The 14,650-nt window shown below is 46.5% G+C and overlaps 1 protein-coding gene across 3 annotated transcripts in view; it reads left to right on the top strand.

Moving 5' to 3' along the window:
* Positions 1 to 13,948, top strand: part of USP6NL (USP6 N-terminal like) — a 153,973-nt gene extending 140,025 nt beyond the window's left edge. For all 3 annotated transcript variants that reach the window (XM_044229336.1, XM_044229334.1, XM_044229335.1), the window contains one exon: positions 10,755 to 13,948. In XM_044229336.1, coding sequence (XP_044085271.1) covers positions 10,755 to 12,163 — 1,409 coding nt within the window. In that variant the 3' untranslated portion in view covers positions 12,164 to 13,948. The remainder of the gene's footprint in view (positions 1 to 10,754) is intronic.
* The last annotated feature ends 702 nt before the right edge of the window (positions 13,949 to 14,650 follow it).

A 14,650-nucleotide genomic window follows, 5' to 3' on the forward strand; every position in this document is an offset into this window, starting at 1 on the left:
GCTGTCCGCTATGGACCGAATGTCAGGGTCGCGCGATGGAACCCCGCATGGGCTCTGTGCTTAGTGGGGAGTCTGCTTGAGACTTCCTCTCCCGCTCCTCTGCTCCCCGACACTCCTGTGCTTTTGCTCTCTCTAAATAAGTCAGTCTTAAAAATAGTTATTTCACAAACATGTATTGATTTTTGTGGCATTAAATGGTTTTATAAGAGATTTATAAATGTGTTTAACTAATTCTCTCCTTTCTGTTTCCCATCTTCTAAGTTTTGTGTGATGAGAAAAAAAAGTCAAGCCTATGTACTAACTACAATGATGAAAGAACATATTTTTTCCCTATTATAGCTGTAAATACAGCACACTATTTCCCTATAGAAAGGAGGTATGATTGTTGATGGCTATAATAATTCTTGAATTGTATATTTTTCTAGCTAATGGTACATTAAACAGAAATAAAGCCATTTGACTTTTCAGAGGTAAACGTGAAACCACTGATTTTGTGACAATGTTTTCAAACTCGACTTCATATTTGATCTGGGAAGGAATAAGATGACTCCCAGGATAATTTTCCTGACAACGGCCCCTGCCATTTCTTACTGAAAACTGTTAGAACAGTGAGAGTACATATATTCTATTGTTGAAATTGAAGAGTAGGGGTCACTCGTAAGAGAGAGCACTTTGAGCGCTTTGCTGTAATTCTGGGTCTCTTGTTGAGAGAATGAAACTGGTAATGCCTTCCGAGACCTCTGACTTGCAAGGCTCGTAATTTGGTGTCGTGCCCACAGCGTGGCAGCAGAGACCTGCGTAAGAGCAAAGATGACCAAACCCGGGGGAGTTTGAGGGATTCTCTCATTTTTTGTTTTGTTTTGTTTTGTTTGTTTTGTTTAAGGGATGGTTAGACTATTCTTTCTCTTGTCCCCCCTCTTTTTTTAAGAAAAAAAGTTCCAAAAAACCAACTAACAAGCTCTTTTGTCTTTATTAAAATATGTCAAGGTGACAGTGGCATAAAAATACTTCTGTAATGTGATGTTTTCACAAAGATGTCCCTGTCGTATATGATGGGAATTGTGGCGCTTTCCCGCCCTTTAAGAGTAGGGCAGTAATTCTTTCAGACACCTCTGTTTTCAAGGGGAAGAAGAAAATTACATCACGGGCACGGAGTCTATAGTGGGACGCGCGCAGACAGTACCGTGGCTGTTGAGCTCAGGTGAAGAGCTCCGAATTTAAGTACGGAGATACATGTGGATCCACACTGCCTGTGTAGAGCCACCTCTTTTGACATCAGTTAGGCTCAGGCTCGAATCTTACAACTACCCTTGACCGCTTGGGGTGAAAGGAGCAGGTAAACCAGACAAAGCCAAGTTCAGCAGCGTTCATGGGTATGGGTGCGCAGGGTCAGATAGGTTAAGCTGGGTCTAAGGATAGTACAAGAATGTTTAATGCTTACTTGGGCCACATTTATGGGAAAATGGTGAGGACTATTTACTAGCATAGGAGAGTATTACGGGCGATGGCACTTGGCCTCCTTGAGCGGTTTACACAGTCTGTCTTCAGCTCAGCAAGGTTGAGTAATTCATCTTCAGGAAAGCACTGCCTTTATCACAAAGTCAGATAGAGTTTTCTTCCAGATTGCATCATTACCGAGGTCGGATTGCCCTGGCACCGGGTCCTCGAGTTTGGGTACTGCCGTGGGAATGGAGCGGCCTCTGCCCGCCCCGCCCGGTTTCTGTGAAACCCCAGCAGGTCCCCGCTCAGACATGAGCCTCTCCGGGAAGGGAGACGCTGGTCTGCTCCTCTCTTCCCTGTGGCCGCCTCCACTTTCTGCCCTTGGGCTCCCCTTCCTTCTCTTTCTGGTCCTGTCATTCACCTCTCCTCTCGCACCTGCTTTCTCTCCTCACCTCCTCTTTCCCCCTTTTCCTCTCTGGGCACTTCTTTCCCCCCCTTCTCATTTCCCCTCCCCTTGAGAGAGACAGCCCTCCTCCCCAGTCGTGTGGCCCCGGACGGCCAAGGTCCTGCGCTGAGGTACAGGCAACGTGTGTATGTTTTTGTTTTAAATTTTATTTTTTATTGACATATAATGTTCCATTAGCCCCAGGGGTGCAGCTCTGTGAATCATCAGGCTTACTCGCTTCACAGCACTCACCATAGTACATGCCCCCCCCAATGTCCATCACCCCAGCCACCTTCTAACGTGCGTATCTTCCATCACTGTCGGGTTACTGAGAATTCTGCGCCAGTTAGAGATGTGAGATCAGTTACGGGAATAACTCGAACTTAGCCTAATCCCACAGTGTCCTCAGGCAGCAGGCGTTTATGGAAAGTAGGTGCTGATGCCAGGACCCCGTGTTCGGGCCTCCTGTTAGTCTTCAGCACGCCCCCGGGTCACAGATGACTGTGGGAAGGAGGGCTGACCAGACACTGCCGTAAATTAAGCAAATCCCAGTCTGCAGTCTGGCCCTGGCGCCCGTGAATATCCTGGCCCTCCATAGTCTCACTTGTGTTATTATCTTTAAAATTGGGATGAACTGAATTTCTTAAGCCCCTGCATTTTGGAAGGTTCTTTCTTAAATCCCTGTCTACTGCCTCTTTCAAATTGTTTTACCTCCCTCCATTCTTGTTGAAAATCTCTTTGAGGACAGAGAGGCCATATCCTCTAAATGTCTTTGTACATTTGCGGTACTCACCCTGTGCCTGCTACAGGCCCCAGTGCCTAATGAGGGATTGCCGTTTAGAAATTAACTAAATGCAGTGTCATTTTGTCTGCATGGGATTTTTTTTCCCTTTAAACCCTGCTACATCTAGTTTCTTGGCTGGTAGATCTTGGGTATTTATAACCATTATGTTTCTGTGCCGTGCATAGGGACAGTGTGCCATTAGGCTACCATGAGAATGAATGGACATTTTGTCACCACATTACTTGTAATTCTGTGACTCTCTTAGATACTAGAGGTTGGGATATGGAGGAAGTCACTCGAAGCAGGTTATTGTCTACCAGGGGAAAGGGACATGTGTTTCTGGCTACCATGAAGGAGCTTGGAGATGCCACTTTTTGGATATTTTAGAACAGTCACAGAATTTTTTCCCCCATGTGGATTTGGGCCTCTTGCCCATTTGGTAAATGGAACATGTTAAAGTTTTCTTTGAATTCTGCGGTATGTAGATGCACAGAACATTAATGTCCCTTCCTCAGAAAACTTGCTCTATTGACTTGAGTATCAAGTGCTGTTGAATGCAGGGGGAAGGGGCACCTGGGAGGCTCAGTCCCTTAAGCACCTGCCTTTGGCTCAGGTCATGATCCCTGGATCTTGGGATCAGGCCCTACGTCGGGCTCCCTGCTTCTCCCTCTGCCTGTTGCTTCCCCTGCATTTGCGCACTCTCTCTCTTTGTCAAATAAATAAATAAAATCTTAAAAAAAAAATGAATGTGAGGTGAATACTTTTCCTACCTTTATATTGAAAAATTAACTCTCGCATGCATGTATGTACGACGCATACCTTTCAGTTTTGTTTTGTGCATGAATTACGGCCTCGGTCTCCCCATTACCCTTTTCTCAACCTTCTCATTTCTTCTCTTGAGAAATATATGCCTTATCTCTGTAATCCTACATCCTGTGAGTCTTTACCAATATGTGCTTTTCATGTAATTACAGGATTTCGGGACGCAAGTCTGTAGGTACTAGCGTACAGGAACAGTGTGCAACGTGGCCTTATTTTCCCGGGAGATGTTCCATTTTCTTTCACGGCCCTTTCTTCTCCCCACTTTCTTCCTTCCACCTACCCCAAGTTTTTTGTTGGTTTTTTGTTGAATTTTTCCGTGGATTGGTCCCTTAGTAACCCCTTTCTACTCTGATTCAGTTAGTCCAAACCTGGAATCTTGCTTAAATTCTGGGTTACACACTTACAAAGATGCCCTCTTGTGCCGTCGTTGTCACTAAGCCAGTGTAACTGCACGTCTGTGGAAAACGCTACGGAGGCCAGTCCTAGGTTCCCATCCCTAGCGCTACCATGGTAGCCACAGCACAGAAAATGGCATATGGGAACCTGCAAAGTAATGGATCGCGCATCACTGTGGATCTGTTTCTGCCTGTGTCTGCCTTCCCCATTTGTTCAGTTCGGTTGTCTTTTCGATGTGGTCATGTAAAATAAATTGTCATTACTCTAGTTGGCTTCATTACATTGTCGACACTGAAAATATGCTAGGACCGGAGTGGCTCAGTCGGTTAAAGCATCTGCCTTTGGCACAGGTCATGATCTCAGGGTCCTGGGATCAAGTCCTGCTTTGGGCTCTCTGCTCAGTGGGGAGCCTGCTTCTCCCTCTGCCACTAACCCTGCTTGTGTTCTCTCTCTTTCTCTGTCAAATAAATAAAATCTTTTTTAAAAAAGAAAAGAAAATATGCTGGGACCATAAAAGCAGATGATGATAAATAATGAAACGTGATTTTTAACTAGCAGAAAAAGGCAATCCATAAAATCTGTTTGGTACAGCAAATCAGTTTTGAGATTGAGGATATAGACTCTAGGGTAATATCTTTGTTCCAATTGCTCTAATAGAAATAGCACAGATTGAGTGCCTTTAACAACAGAGGAATGTTTTCTCATAGTTCTGGAGTTGGGGAAGTCAAGAATCAAAGTGTTGGCAAGATTGGTTTCTTCCATCCTTGGCATTAGCTGGGCGTTTTCCTACAGGGTCTTCCCTCCGTGCCTGTCTGTGACCGGACACCTCTCCTGAGAAGGACGTCAGCCATATTGGATCAGAGGCCCGCCCCAATGACCCCATTTACCTTAATCACCTCTGTAAAGGCCTTATCTCCAAGGCCTTGTATCCTGTTGTATACTGAGGGATTAGGGTTTGAACACATGAATTCTGAGGGGACGTAATTCAGCCCAGAACCCAGAACAGTGAGGTAATTTTTAGGCACAGTCTTTGCTGAAGAAGGGAAAACTCAAATCCATCCTCTGGTGAATGAAACCTGCTCTAGCGCCCAGTTCGCCTCAGAGGTCGCAGATGTACAGCTCTTTCCTGGGGCAGACACGTGCCGGCCACTGCCCACTGCCTCCCAGCGTGACTCAGGCCCAGACTCTCCCTCCCTCTGAGTGTCACCTGGCTGTGGTATTTGGGAAGCTATGATGACGGAAGGAGAAGGGTTGTCCCCCAACTGGCCCAGAGCTCCCTGTCTGACCGCTGTTCCTCCAACAAGGTGTCCTCCCTGCTCTGCCAGGGGCCACTCCTCAGTCCACTGTTGACCCCAACTGGGAGGACCCCGTCAGCTGCAGTCCTTGTGGTGAAGTCTGGTGACTCTTAAAAGCCTTCACAGAGGGGGCAGTAAAAGCAGGGCAGATGAGACCTCTTTGTGGCCTTGTCCCCTGCCCCATCTGAAGAGAGGTGAGGGCACTGATCCCATCATGAGGTCTCTCCCGGATGACCTAATTGTCTTCCAAACCCCATCTCCAAATACCATATTCCATGGGGGGGGTTCCCGTATATGAATTTGGGGGGGGGGTGGACACTAACTTTCAATCCATAGCAGAGAGCGAACCTTTGAACAACCTAATTACAAGTGAATCCGGCTTCCGTGGGTTGTGCACCGATGCCCGTGGAGACCCTGAAGACATCCAGTGCGGGCTGCGAAACGCTGGCGGCTCGGCCCCGTGGCCTGATGACGTCCGGGGAGGCCCCGTGCGCGGCGCAGCACCGGGGGGCGGCGTGGGGGTGGTGTGCGAGCGGCGGGGTCGGGAGAGCCGCCGGTGGGGGCCGCGCTGCGCGGAGCGGCTGGGGTGGCGCGGGGAGGAGCCGCTCGCAGGGCTCCGCGGGAGAGTCCCTCCAGCGAAGCCAGCTTGGTCCCTGTAACGACACATCTCGCAGGCAGGATTAACCCCTCTCTGGGCGCCGCTGCTTTCCCTTTCCGTTTAATGGTTCTGGCTGTGGCCAGGCTCCCCCTCGCCCTCCGGGAAGGGCGTCGCGGTGACCGGCTGACGCTTCTCCCCGACGGGCTGCCCGCCGGCCCTTGCGTTTGCCACCCAGGTTACCGCGTTGTGCCCTGAGAAAACTGCCTGAGTGGGGGCCACGAGGAGATTCCCAAGTGCAGTTTTTCTTTTATATAGATCTTTATATCTTCCTGATCATTTGTTTGTTGGTATTACCCGCCTACAAGGAAGAAGGAATTCCTGTGTTTTTCTGGGACACAGTGGATAACTGTCTGTAGAGCTGGTGAAAGCTTTTTGGGGGACACAGATTCTGATTTTATTTTTGTTGCTGGTTTTTTAACCCAGTAGGCTAAAAACTCCTTGTGAATATTCTGGACTCGGGGTGCTTTTGGCTTTGGAGTCCCCTTCTTTACCTTGATTCTAGCTGTTTCTTACGAGGCTGGTTAAACACTAAACTGGAATTGCCTCAGACTATTTCACAGACAGACATGGACAATTTGTTTTATTTTATTTTATTTTATTTTATTTCATTTGTCAGAGAGAGAGAGAGAGCATGAGCAGGGAGAGCAGCAGGCAGAGGGAGAAGCAGGCGTCCTGCGGAGCAAGGAGCCTGACGTGGTACTCGATCCCAGGACTCTGGGATCCTGACCTGAGCCCAAGGAGGATGCTTAACCGACTGAGCCCCCCAGTCATTCCAACATGGACAACCTTTAAAGTTTGGGTTATCACTTAAAATATTGTGTCCACATACCATAAAATGTCTTTTTTATAAAAAGATAGAAGAACAAGGAGGCCTGGGTGACTCGGTTGGTTAAGCATCTGCCTTCAGCTCAGTTCATGATCCCAGGGTCCTGGGATTGAGTCCTACATTAGGCTCCCTGCTCAGGGTGGGGTGGGGCGGGGGAGCCTGCTTCTCCCCTCTGCCTACCACTCCTCTGCTTGTGCTCTCTCTCTCTCTCTGGCAAATAAATAGATAAAACCTTAAAAAAAAAAGGAGAACAGTATTGGTCGTACCCTCTGTCACTGAGCAGTATCTTCCAGCCCCCAGGGCCCCTGTGGTCCCTTCATCCCTTAGCCCACGCCTAGCACAGGAGCAAGTGTGTGGCCCTGACCTTATGGTATATGCAAGAAGCAGTGCTTTCTCTTGCCTTCCATCCAGAGGGCTCTGCAGTCAGCTCTGGGTTTGAACTGTGCGTCTGCCACTTACCAGCTGGGAGCCCCTGAGTGGGTTCACTTCTGCCTTCATTTCCTCCTCTCTCGAGTGAGAGTCACAGTGGTGACTGAACCCCCCAGTCATTCCAACCGACATATTGCTGAATGCTGTATGGACAGCTTTTTGAACAGTGGCTAACACATGGTAAGTGCGTGATGAATATTAGCCATTATTGTTACTGTTATCAACACTAATTATTACATACCCCAAGTCCCACCAAGGTGAACTTGGTAAGATAGGTATCAGATGATGTCACTCTCCTGTCGAAGAGCCCTTAGTAGGTTGCGGTTAACTTAGGAAGAAATTCAGAGTCTGTACCGTGGTCTTCAAGGCCCTGTGTGATGTGACTCTTCGTTCCTCCAGCCTCGCCCCAGTGTTCTCTCCCACTCAAGGCACAGGGCGCCCTTGCTCTTGCCCGAGCTCTGTCCTGCTCGGCCCCGCCCCACCCCACATCATTCTGTCTTCTCCTGGTACTTCTAGGACTGTCTTCCTAGCTCGGCACAACCAGCATATGCTCCAGGAGGACAGGGACTTCATCCTTTGTGTCCCCTCTGGATGGCCAGCTTCCCAAGCAGTGCCTGGCACGTTGTAGTTGCTCGATGCATACATATTAATAGAGACATGAGCAACACAACCTGTAATTGCCAGTTCACTGGGCAGGCTTTCAAATGTGCAAAATACAGGGCTTGTGCAAATATTGCCAAAGTAAAGTTAGATTCAGTTAAAATCATCAAAAGGATCTCTGGAGTTTAATTAATGTGACATAAATGGCAGAGCTGGAATGAAACCACCGGGTCCTGGTTCTCATCCAGTGTCTGCCACAAAAGATCACACGCGGGCCACCTGGGTGGCTCAGTCACTGCGTGTCTGCCTTCGGCTCAGGTTATGGTCCCGGGATCCTGGGATCGAGCCCCGCATCGGGCTCCCTTGCTCAATGGGGAGCTGCTTCTCCCTTTCCCTCTGCTTGCTTCTCCCTCTGCTTATGCTCTCTCTGTCAAATAAGTGAATAAAATGTTTAAAAAAAAAAGAGAGAGAGAGAGAGATCTCCCAGCTGCTCTGAGACTCTGCTTCCCACCTCTAACTACAGGCAGAACTAGCTCTCCAGCCCTCGGTCTCTGCACAGCTCAGCTGAGGGAAGAGGTAAAAGGGGTGACTTTCCACTTTGATCAGAGCAGCTGTGTTTATATTTTCTCTATATATTGGGGCTTCTTATGGAATTCGCTGTGAAAAGAAAAGGGTCTGCTTTTAAAAAGTGTAAAGACTATTGGATTAGAAGAATACAAAGGTAGGGGCGCCGCAGGGGACGCGGGGGGCTCCAACTGTTGGTCCTCAGCTCAGGTCTTGATCTCAGGGTCGTGGGCTCAAACCCTGCACTGGGCTCCGTGGCCAGCCCAGCGTGGAGCCTGCTTAGAAAAAAAGGAAAAGGAAAAAGAAAAGAGCACAAAGGTCATTTTTAGCTTAATAATTCTGATTCCTGTAGCTAAATTCCTTAAAGGATATTGTTTCTTCATCACTCTGTTCTCCATCCCCCAAAGAAAAGTTCACTGAATATTTTTTTTTAAAAAATCTTAGAAGTAGATATGCGGGTAAATGACAAAATTCTTATCATCCAGACCGTGAGCTACGTGAAAATAAAGACCGTGTCTATTTGCTCGCGTCTCGTGGACGCGTCACGTAGCACACGCCGAAACCGAGCTCACGGGTCAGTGCTCCGGGCGGCAGCGGGAGGAGAGCGGCCGCGTACTGTTAAGGGAGACTCGCGTTCTCTGAAATGTGAAAAACGTGTTTTAAACCACGGAATGTTTACAAACGGAGCCCGTCGTTTCTTCAGGATGATATTTCCTGGATATCTACATTATTATTTTCCATGTTTTAATTTTTTTAAACTCTTGGAAGTTTTGTATTTTACTTCCAGTAGAGTTACCGTACGGGGCTATAGTCGCTTCAGGTGTCCAGTTTCCAGCAGGGCCGTGTATGACCCGTGCGCCCCGTAACGAATGTGCTCGTAATCCCGGCTCTCCTGCCCCCCCGCCGCCCCTGTGGGAGCCGGCAGTTTGTCCTCTGCAGTGAAGAATCTGCCTTGGTTTCTCCTCTGCTAATAGTCACAGTTTTACTTCTTCCTTGCCAATTTGAATGCCATTTATTCCTTTTTCTTGTGTGACTGTGGCTAGGACTTCAAGTATTGTGTTGAATCAAAGTCGTGAGCCTGAACATCCTAAAACTGTTTACTGAAAGACCAGTATATTGTACCTTCCTTTAGTTCTTCGTTAATTTTTTTCAAGATTTTATTTATTTATTTGGCAGACATCACAAGTAGGCAGAGAGGCAGGCAGAGAGAGAGGGGGAAGCAGGCTCCCTGCTGAGCAGAGCCCGATGCGGGGCTCAATCCCAGGACCCTGAGATCATGACCTGAGCCGAAGGCAGAGGCTTTAACCCTCTGAGCTTCCCAGGCGCCCCTCTTCATTAATTTTCTGATGTTCGTTATGTAAAATGTAAAACTAAAAGTAGTCAGTATGATTTTCTTTCTTTTTCTAATTTATCTTTCCTTTTTTGCATTTGCACCTAGGATATTTTAGAGTTATAAACTTTGACATGAAGTCCTCTGGCAGGTACTTGAGAGAATAATAATAATAGTAAATAATAAGCTGTTTTGGGACAATGTTGAGACTACAGTTGGTTATTCCCTCCCTTTTCAATTTTTCAGACCTGCCTAAAGTTGATAGGAGAGGTTTTACTGATTTCAAAACCATTTTAGTGGAGGTAGATTAAAGCAAAAGTAATATAATGGTAAGATATTGAACTACTGACCTGCACCATTGTTTTGGTAATAAAAAGAGAATGAGTATCAGCTTTGCATTCTTGAAAAAGCAAGCAACAATAGATCTTTTTTCTTTTTTTAAGATTTTATTCATTTACTTGACAGACAGAGATCACAAGTAGGCAGAGAGGCAGGCGGGGGAAAGGGGGCAGGAAGCAGGCTCCCTGCCAAGCAGAGAGCCCTACTCGGGGCTTGATCCCAGCACCCTGGGATCAGATCATGACCCAAGCTGAAGGCAGAGGCTTAACCCATTGAGGCACCCAGGTGGCCACCCAGGAACAATAGATCTTAAAAAAAAACAAACCAAGAATCATGCGTTTCATCATTGTATAAACCTTACTCATTAGTTCATAAAATATTTCCACCTGCCTGCCATGTAAAAAGATTTTGAGTTTTGCTGTGTTTTAGTATCAGTTTCTCTAAATAATGCTTCTTCTCGTGGCGCCTGGGTGGCTCAGTGGGTTAAAACCTCTGCCTCTGGCTCAGGTCATGGTCAAGGGACCTGGGATCGAGCCCCACATCCGGCTTTCTGCTCAGCGGGGAGCCTGCTTTCCCCCTCCTGCTCTGCCTGCCTCTCTGCCTACTTGTGATCTCTCTCTCTCTCTCTCTGTCAAATAAATAAATAAATAAAGTCTTTTAAAAAAATAAATAAATAAATAGTGCTGCTTCTAAACCCGTACAATCCTGCAGCGTGTAGATACGTGTGCACGTATGAAAAGCACTCAGTTGTTCTGTTGTGGTTCTTACATTTGATACCATTTACTCCCTGTATCTATTTTACTTATGAATCTGTCTTTCTCTTTAGGGAAAGAGGATGAGTATCCGAAGAAACCTTTGGGACAGCTGCCACCTGAATCTGCTTGCATCAGTCACCTGAGCAATGGACAGAGAAGTGTGGGCAGGCCAAGTCCGCATACGAGCAGCAGAAGAGGAAGCGGCTCATCACCTCACAAAAAGCACGAGCCTTCCCCTCTCCATGCGAGCAGGACAGGTACACCAGAACGAGTAAGAGCACCGAGACGGAAATCGGAAGATGAAGACAGTAAAAAGCTTCAAGATGAAGCAGATCTTCAAAGAAAACCTCCATCAGGTCCTCAGGACAGTTCCAGGCAGTACAATCACGCAGCTGCTAACCAGAATAGCAATGCCACGTCCAATACCAGGAAGGAATTTGTGCCCAAGTGGAACAAACCGTCAGATACTTCAGCTGTTGAGAAAACTGCCAAATATGCCATCGAAGGCAAAAGTAGGTCAGGACACCCGGCACTCACGGTTTCCATCCCAAGTTGTGCTGACCCTCGGGTATCAAACGTGAAGCAGAAGATGAAGGGTTTGGATGCCGATGAAGGGAAGCGGGGCTCTAATGCGTCCCAGTACGACAACGTACCTGAAAATGACAACAGCGCTTCCATCGAAGAGGCACTAGAAAGAGCCTACTCCCAAAGTCCACGGAACGTGGTTCACTCTCACAGCCCAAGGAAGTATGTGGAGCCAAGTTCTAGTCCGTCGCGAGTATCAAACAAGTTTACTTTTAAAGTGCAGCCTGCAGGTTACACAAAATACCCCCCTCCGCTGGATGGCGAGGATCGCAGGACAGTGCTCCCGCCGACCTACAGTAACCCCCCCGGTTACCACGGCAGTTCTCCCAGACACGTCCCTGCTGCTAACAGCAGCTTCGCCTCCCCGCCGCCTACCCATGGGACTCAAATGCATCCTTCCCGGAGACCTTACGGTTCGACTCTTTCAGTCAATATTTCTCCCGAGAAGCCGCACGGCCGCCCGCTCCCTGTCGTGCTGCCCTCCAGCCGCATAGAAGTCCTTCCCGTTGACCCTGGCGCCGGGGGGTACGCAGGCAATCCAGAGTCGCCCAAGAATGGACGGTTCATCATTCCTCCAGTGGATTATCTGCCGGATAACAGAAAGTGGTCGGAGGTCAGTTACACCTACAGACCCGAGACTCACGGACCGTTGTGGACTCAAGACACTACCCGGGGCCACTTGAGCAACTTACCAAAATATTCCACCTTCCAGCACGTTCCCTTCCAGGACCACAGCCTGCCGGCGGTTTCAGTGGACAGTCCAGTGCGATACAGAACTTCCCCAGGCTTAGAAGACGCCGGCTCCTCTGGCTGCCAATATTCAGGGCCCTCGCCTCCAGTGTACCACTACAGAAATCGCGATGGACTTTCTATTCAAGAATCAGTATTGCTGTGAGAATTTATCTATACTTGGTAAAGACAGGAGACTAGAAACCATTTAAACCTACATTGCTATGTTTATAATTGCCAAAGCAGTATTTTATACTATTGTAAACATCTTGCAGAGTTGCGGCGTCTGCGGATGCTAGGAATACATGGGAGCCTTTGAGCCCACGTAGATGCGGTTTGTGATGACCATTTTTAGACTGCAGCATCACTGAACCTGTTGAACTGAATTCAACCCAGAAACGTAGCAATAGCATTTAGGGATGCACACATAATGATAATTCGGGACTCAGTTTCACTTACATCTTCCTCCAGAACCTGAGCATTTTTGCGCCATTAGCCCATCCTGTTCTGAGTAACGTTACAGACACTGAGAAACTGTGTAGAATAGACACTTTCAAGGCTATATGTAGTGTGCGTGTCTTCAGTAGATACCAAAAAGCCTCCAGGCACACACATTTGAACACAGAACTAAAGAAACTAATTTTAAAAAATTAATTTTAATCTACGTCCGTGGAATAATTTACTATTCTTCCTTTCCTTAACTTGTCTTCCAGCCAAGCTTTTTGGTTTTTGTTTTTTTCTTTTTCTCCCTTATATTTTTCACCCAGATCCTAGAGTGCCGTCGGGGTTTGCCCCGACTTCATTCAGCTTCTCTGCAGTTGTGGCCATTTTCTTTCCTTCTGAAAATTAAAGACGCTGGAGAGAAAAGCTCGCCACTGAATGGTGCTTAAACACTGGGGCACAGAACAGGCTCCTTGGACATCGTTTGATAGCAGGCTTAATGCTGTGGTCGCGTCTTACTTCTGCCCTGTAAATTCCTGCAGGGCCCGGGCTGTTGACTTACTTGAGCTTTTCCTGGCACTCTTTCTTTAAAGGTGGTAATCAAGGGGTATGGCTGCACCTAGGCCATTAAATTATCATTGTGTAAACTTGTAAAAAATGATCCTAATTATTAGTAAGGAGTCTAAGATTTTAATCTTTAAAAAAATAGTGTGACTTTCATACTTCTAAAAATCTCCTTTTTTTTTCTTTTGCAATGAGAACAAATTCAGGTTCATGGTTAAAAAATTAGCAACGTCTTTCAAAAACAGTCTATTACACTACAATTACCAAAACACAGGGACAGTTTTAGGCATCCCCAGAAAGTCTGACTTTGTGTTTAATGGGAGAGCTTATTCTCAACATGCTTTCCCCGTGTTTGAACAAGGACAAGAGTAGAAAACCTAACACCACGGGCTCTTCTGGTTGCAAGTTGGGGCTTTAAACTTTCAAGGTACCGAAGTATGTCTTTTCAGATGAGAGTAACATTTGTTTAGCTAGTGAATGTGACAATATTTTTTATGTATATAATGAGTCTAATGTAATTTTAATCAACTTGGTAATGATGTTATTAAACAGCAAAACAAATGGCCGCGTGTTAGCAGCTCAGCTCTCTGCTGAAGCATGCACAAACCCCTGCTCTCCCTGGGCCTCCATTCAGATCATGTGGAGGCTCAGAAAGAATTGTACATCGGACGTATAGCTGAGGATGTTAATTCCAGTTTTTAAACCATGATTCTGTGACTCGTAATAAACCAAGCTGTATAATTTAGGATATGATAGTAGCATCTGAGCTGCTCCAAAATATATATGTCAACAGTGGTAAATACTGTAGATTTATATATATACATATATATATATGCAAAATATATATATACACACACTATTTTCTTATGTCATCTATGACATTTTTATCTGTATACTTTTTTGGATGTGATTGTTTTTAACATGCTAAAAGTAATAAGTATATTTTGTTTTGTGTCTTTCATGTGCTTTTTTTCATATGTAGAAATGCTCTCCATCTCTGATGCTTCTAAGCTAATTTTCTTCTAATTGAGGCGATGTGCTCAGTGTTTGCCTACGTGACTTTATACATCACAGTTGTATGTCAAACGCTTTATTAATTTCTAGGAGCTCTGTATTTAGAACTACATTACCTTTCCTTTATTTTAACCTGCCATTGTTAATAGCAATAAGGTATTTCCAGTCTTCCCCACTATAAAATGTAGCTCTCTGTTTGTTTTCCAAGTAGGAAAATTTAATTGGAGCTTATTTTGCCACCGTACAATTTTAGTCTTTCACACTTATCTTTTAGTGAAAGATAAATAACGGAATGGTGATTAAAGATGAACTCGTATTGGTAAAGTGGGTTAACTGGGATCACCACCCTGGATTTGGTGAGGACCCCCGCGGAGGAGGCTGGGCACTGTCAGCTGCGGGCGCTGTGAGTACTTTGTCCTTATTCACTCCCTTCTTCACAGCAGTCTTGCCTCGCGCGATGAGCACTTTGGTATGGTTTTTGTTTTTGTTTAAAGATTTTATTTATTTACTTGACATACAGATCACAAGCAGGCAGAGAGGCAGGCAGAGAGAGAGGAGGAAGCAGGCTCCCCATGGAGCAGAGAGCCCAATGCGGGGCTCGATCCCAGGACCCTGGGATCATGACCTGAGCTGA

Source organism: Neovison vison, chromosome 12, assembly GCF_020171115.1.
Source record: "Neovison vison isolate M4711 chromosome 12, ASM_NN_V1, whole genome shotgun sequence".
Taxonomy (NCBI): Eukaryota; Metazoa; Chordata; class Mammalia; order Carnivora; family Mustelidae; genus Neogale; species Neogale vison.